This window comes from Choristoneura fumiferana, chromosome 27 (assembly GCF_025370935.1).
Source record: "Choristoneura fumiferana chromosome 27, NRCan_CFum_1, whole genome shotgun sequence".
NCBI classification, from domain to species: domain Eukaryota; kingdom Metazoa; phylum Arthropoda; class Insecta; order Lepidoptera; family Tortricidae; genus Choristoneura; species Choristoneura fumiferana.
In genome coordinates this window covers 10,239,821-10,246,212 of record NC_133498.1, presented here as the reverse complement: position 1 = coordinate 10,246,212, position 6,392 = coordinate 10,239,821, and the positions used below count along the sequence as shown (strand labels likewise).

The window sequence follows — 6,392 nt, the reverse complement described above, 5'->3', positions numbered from 1 at the left end:
TTTTCGGTTACAAAATACGTCTCAAGCACGTTCGCGTTATAATCTCAATTTATATGGAAACACGAATAGCGCCTCTAGCGGAACGTTTGCGATGTTTGTGTTTCCAAACAAATTGAAATTTTAACGCGAACGTGATCGAGACGTATTTTGTAATCGAAAACTTACAGTAAGGGCTCTGTACCCTTAGTGTAAGTTTTCGGTAAGACTTCGGATAAGACACTGCTTAAGTATCTGGCTGATCTTACCTACAGTGAAACCGAAGAAATTCTAATATGACAAATGAACGTTAATCTATATTAGCTCTTATAGATAGATATAAGGCATCTAATAAAACAAAAACTATAAACAGGTTACTATAGTGTATCTATATCATATACTAAATGTACTTATATAATTCAAAATGTATGCACTACCTACATGTATCTACACATATATACGCACAAACACACACATACACACACACACACACACACACACACACACACACACACACACACACAGCATGTCACTATATTTATGGATTAGTTTTAGGCAATTAGATAAAAAAATATTTAATTATGCTGGTCAAATTTATCAATTCTTGGAGGAGCGGGGTCTCCTGACACAGGTGCCTTACGGTACCTACTAGGAGGTCTCAACCTTAACCAATGTAATCCAACAGTTATATCAATAAAAGCATTATTATTATTATTACTTACTCTTCGTAAGGACAGTCAGCAATTTGATATTTCAAAGTCCGCCGTAATTGTATCCGCTAGTTGGCACTGTCATCGCGCACCCAGCGGGCGACACTTTTTACCGGCCCGGATAACACCGACATGGAAATACCGGCCCTGTTTTTTGTGTACGCGCCCATAGAAACTGACAGGAGCTTCTATGGGCGTGTACACGAAAAACAGAGTCGGTATTTTCATGTCGGTATTATCCGGGCTGGGAAAGAGTTTCACCCCACCCAGCGATATCGTTACTCCGCAAAAGACAAAGAAAAATGTTTTTTTTTTTCAAAGTACCTTCGTGGCCATTATTAAGTGCTGAAAGGAGGCAAGTTGATATCACTTTTATATTAAACTACCTTAATAAATAATTATTAAAATCGGTTCACAACCACTAGAGATATCGATTAAATACCTAATACAAGTTAAACAAATGTTAATACCAACTTTTTTGCTGGTTGTAGTTTGCTGACTGTACTTGCATTGTCATCCAAACAGAAGTTAAAAAAAAGTACCTAATGAATAATAAATACGGAACCCTAAAAAGGTAATGTTAAACGTTTAAACTGTGAAATATTTACTTAAACATCAGCAGCCCATGCGCAAGGTTACCTACATATATGGAGCTGGCACTCATTCATCGATTCACATGAGAGTCGAACGTCATTCCATTACGATTATTCATGCGTGAATTTTAACACCAACATTATAGTCCTGAATACAAATAGGTACGTTAAGTATCTATTTATATACGTCTTTATGTTATCATTATATTTTGCCTTCCGTCCGGAAAAACGCCTCCTCTCTGTCATCCTCGTACGGCTTCCTGTTCCGTCTTTGATCGCCGCCATTGTATTTTTTTGTGCGAAAGCGTTACCATATTCGTCGCTCGTTTTATATATTTTGAATAATTACTAGCCAAAATGAACAAAAGGAAAATATACACAAAAGCAGATTTATTGTTTAAAATTAGAAAATTAGGAAAATTGGTGCAATATGCTTCGGAGTCTAACTCGGATTCTGATGATGATGAAACACGTGCAGTGTGCACGTAAGTTTTATAAACAACCATCAACCTTATCAAATTTTCAGATACCTAACAGGTTAAATTGAAGAATTCATCGAGAAACTGTACACCATCCGATGAAATACCACTAAGTCAATACCTATCTTATTAGAGGTTAGATTTTTTCGAGTTCAGAATATTCACGAGAGGTTTATCAGCAACTCACAGCATGTCTTATGCATTTCTTCGAGTCCAGAGCATGCACGGGAGGCATGCCAGTGGCCGATTTTGTTGTGATTATCACGACAATTGCATGTTTGCTGTGCCGAGAGTATTCACGAGAGGCTTACCGGTGGCACGTTATGCACATGCACGTATACACAATAGTCCCGAGTATTCACGAGAGGTCTACCGTGTGGACGTTATATATTGTGTATACTGGAAGGCTGACAAATATGCTCATTGCATTTACAGCGACAGACCCAGAAGATCTAAGGGAGATTGGGATGATGGTGGAAGAAGTATCTTCAGAAAAATTCAGAAAGGGGGGGGGGCGCCAGCTATGGTGAGAAAACGGAAGATGTGCCCCGAGGAAGTGAACCTCTCTCCGAGTCTGTTATGAAAATTTTGGGTCCGAAAATTGAAAATCTGTTCTCTGATGAGCTTGCATTAGATGGGGAAAACATCCTGTAAACTGGTTTGTCAAAGGACACCATTCAGTGCAAATATGGTTAATTGTCCATTACCCCGCCTAGAATGTTGAAACTAAAGCTAAAGTCTTGGACAATGCTTCAAAACGATATTTCAATATAGTTGAAGAACAGAAACAGCTGACAACTAAGTGTGGGACTGGCAATGACAAATGTCATTAAGGAAATTCCAAACACTATTAAAATTTTAGAATATCTAAGTTGTTCAGCACACTTACTTTGCTACATGCACTATGAAATACCTATCCAAGAGTTGATGAAACATCCTTGTGTCTAGACTTAACAATTATGTGAAAGATTTGATATGGACAACAGTCTTATTGAAGGTCTCCTGTTTGGCAATAATTTTACAATTAAAAAAAATAATAATAATAATATAGCCAGTCTGCTAAGAAATGTCTTGACAGAGTTTGAAGCCCACCATGCCCAGTAAAGGTCAAAGGATAAAAAACAAAACATAATTGAAACAAAGTTCCACTCCGGTCACCAGCAGCAGCAGCAGCTTGCCCGAGGACAAGAGCAACTTCCAGAGACATCAGCCCAAGAGCAGCGTCCGGCTAGCAGTAAGCATCCTCCACAGCGCAGGCAATGAATGTCAACCAGGCAGGTCAGGTAGACTCCAATACTATCTAGACAGATGGGAGCAAATCACTACAGACTCAGTTATTTTAGACTGAATTTCTGGTTATAAAATACATAGTCTTTGGTGACCACCCGTTTCAATCCTCCATTCTGAAAAACAATAGTTTCTCAGTTTCAAGGTGCTGATTTGTCAAATAAAATTAACTAAATACTTGATAATGGTGCTATCAAAGAATGTTTACATAGTAATAAATAATTTTTGACAAGCTTTTTTTATCATAAAGCCTAATGGCACCTAACAAGCGTTTCCTATACTTGAAACAGTTAAACAAACCCATAACACCTAAATTAGAGGATAATAATAGGACAGAGCTGTCAAATTTATGAACAAACATTGCTTTATTTTATAGCAACAGTAGACTGGAAAACGTCTACTTCTTACTGCCGGTATATGAATCTGAATTATATAACCGGTATAAGAACCAGTGGTAGATTTTTGTTTTGACATTCATAAGTGCTTGTTATAGCCTAAATTGAATAAAGATATTTTGACTTTGACTTATATGTAATTCATTGTTATATATGTAATGTGCGTGTTATATTTTCTTTTCAAAGAAAAGTTATACAAATTCCAGTGCCTCCCATTTGGTCTCAACTCAATACAGCTCCATGGTTGCCTTTACAAAACTTATGAAACCGGTTATCCACTGCCTTTGGTCCAAAGGCTTATTAACAGCAATATATTTTATGACATACTGTATATAGGAAATGATGCAGAAAGTTGTCAAAATAAAATAACTAAATGTCAATTAATTAAGCAACCATCCTTCATGAGTTGTTTGTTGCCATAACATACATTTCTAGGTTTTGTACCAAATTTTAGAAATATGACAAGTACTTACTTAATTTTCTAAAAGAAAAAGAATTTCAATTTTTTCGATTTATGACCATGTTGTTAAATTAATAAAGAAATATAGTTGCAAAATTAGTGAATTTGCTAAGTTCATAGGTATTTTGGTATCATCTTACCCAGCAGTACCTAAAATGTGCCTGGCTCCATACTAAATTTCTTGAATCTTTTAAAACACTGGCCTTAGTTAATAGTAGAAAGAATTTCAATGCAACCCTAGATGTTAATTAACAAATAAATGATGATTTTTTGGTGAAAGCATAATATTCAACGTAGTTGTCTAAAAATAAAGTTTTTGTTATAAACTTGAAATATATTCTGATGCTATCATGCTAGTGGCTCTGGCTGGGGACCTGTTGTCCTGAATTCAATTATGGTAATTTTAATCACTAGGAATTACTAGCAGCCTATTTGGATTGAATTTTCTTGCATTGGATCTGTACAACTGTGAAATTATTTTGCAAATAAGTAATACTACTGCAATAGCATATATAAATAAATTTGGAGGCACACAACATCCACGCTTATATGCGGTTTGCTCGAGAGATCTGGCAATTCTGTGAGATGAAAGGGTTTTTGGTTTATGCTTCAGATGTACAATCGGAGAACAATATTGCAGACAAAGCCTCACAAATTAAAAACTTAGACTGGGTGTGAGCTATCTTTCTCTTTCTTCAGAACAATAACTAAAATATTTGAAAAACCAGAAATACACCTATTTGCTTGTTGAGCAAATAATAATTTGTGTCATGGTTTCCTGACCCTGGTGCTTGGGCTTGTGATACCTATACTATAAAATGGAACCAATTTTTTCTATGCCTTCTCTACCTTTTTTCTATAATGCTGTTTTACAAAATAAAAAATAAAAGTATATAATATAGGTAATATTTATATTTATTTGAAAATATCAGAACAGAGGCATAGTAATTGTCCCAGATTGGCCCACCCAACCCTGTTTCAAATAATTTCAGTCTATGGTAGAGGGGAATTGTTAGTATCACCTTTCAGGGTGCACCCTCCCCTCCACAAGCAGCTCATATTGAAGCTGCAATATTGTCCTGCAAGCACTCACTAAGAGAGGCACAAGTAAGTCTTCAATGGATATTATGTTGGCATCAGCCACTAAAGGCATGATGAGACAACATTTATTATATAGTATAACCATTGGATTAAGTTTTGTAACAAACACAACTTTAATCTATTAGATGCATCTATTTAAAATGTAATAGCTTACCTTGTAATACCTTAAAGTTTAAAGAAGGCTTGACTTATACCTCTCTTAACTGATCTGTATAGATCTGTATCTCACTAATTTTAGACTCGCAGTTTAAAAAAAAAAAAAAAAAAAAGAGATTTTTTGTAGGGATATTTAACTTAAACCAATGTTCCAAAATACTCTGAAACATGGAACCCTAAAATTGTACTTAAACATCTGAATAATACTATGTGTTCTCTAATGAAACATTAAACTTAAAAACTAAAAAATGTGTCACTTTTCTAGCAATTGTTAGAACACAAAGTGCAGACATTATCCTTGATTAAGTTAGATAATATTTTTTAACATGAGAATATTAAAAGTATTCTAGATCATATAATATCTTGGCCAAGACAAAAAACCGACTTGTGTTATTGTTGCTTTATTTTAACGAAAATTTAAATATCTAAATAAATAAATCTGTTTGGCTGTATTGAAAGTGTTGATTATGTTAACACCTTCTCTGCACACAGCACGCGACACGCGGCGACTTTATTTGCGGTCAAAGAGAGTGTTAACATCAAAACTATTAGAAAGATGGTAGGCTGGACCAGTGGGTCAAATATGTTTGCTAAACATTACAACAGACCACTGGTCCAGGATGCATCTTCTTTCTGGAGAGCTATATGTAGTTCACACTTAAGATTATAAGTTTATGTTAATAGTAACACAAGACATACTCTTGTTATTGTTTATTAAGCTAAGGTAGCTTATTTTTAGTTTTATATTTGAGAAGAAATTGTTTCTTTGAAAATTTTAACATTAAATGTTAAATATTTCACTAATCACAACTGTTTGCTTTAAACATCTACAAGTTTTCTGGATCATGAGGACGAGGTGCTGAACTATAATTATAAGATCAGTCGAACTTACCTAAGTGAAGGCTGATCATAATTATGGGAAGCACCTCGTCCGAAATGATCCAGAAAACTTGTAGTCGTATATTCTTACGCTACTACGTTACCACAATATTTTAAAGTAAATACAGGAAAAAACGCCTCCTCTCTGTCATCCTCGTACGGCTTCCTGTTCCGTCTTTGATCGCCGCCATTCCTTTAAAGCTCTTAATCACAACCATTCAGGGCCTTTATTTTTATTGAATCTGAAATAAACTAAGATATGGGTTAGGGAGGGACTGGATCATTTCGGACGAGGTGCTTCCCATAATTATGATCAGCCTTCACTTAGGTAAGTTCGACTGATCTTATAATTATTA

General features: G+C 35.2%; 1 protein-coding gene across 1 annotated transcript in view; it reads right to left on the bottom strand.

Moving 5' to 3' along the window:
* Positions 1-4,445: 4,445 nt before the first annotated feature.
* Positions 4,446-6,392, bottom strand: part of LOC141443258 (uncharacterized) — a 10,885-nt gene continuing 8,938 nt past the window's right edge. Inside the window, exon 8 of the mRNA XM_074108468.1 lies at positions 4,446-4,478. Coding sequence (XP_073964569.1) covers positions 4,446-4,478 — 33 coding nt within the window. The remainder of the gene's footprint in view (positions 4,479-6,392) is intronic.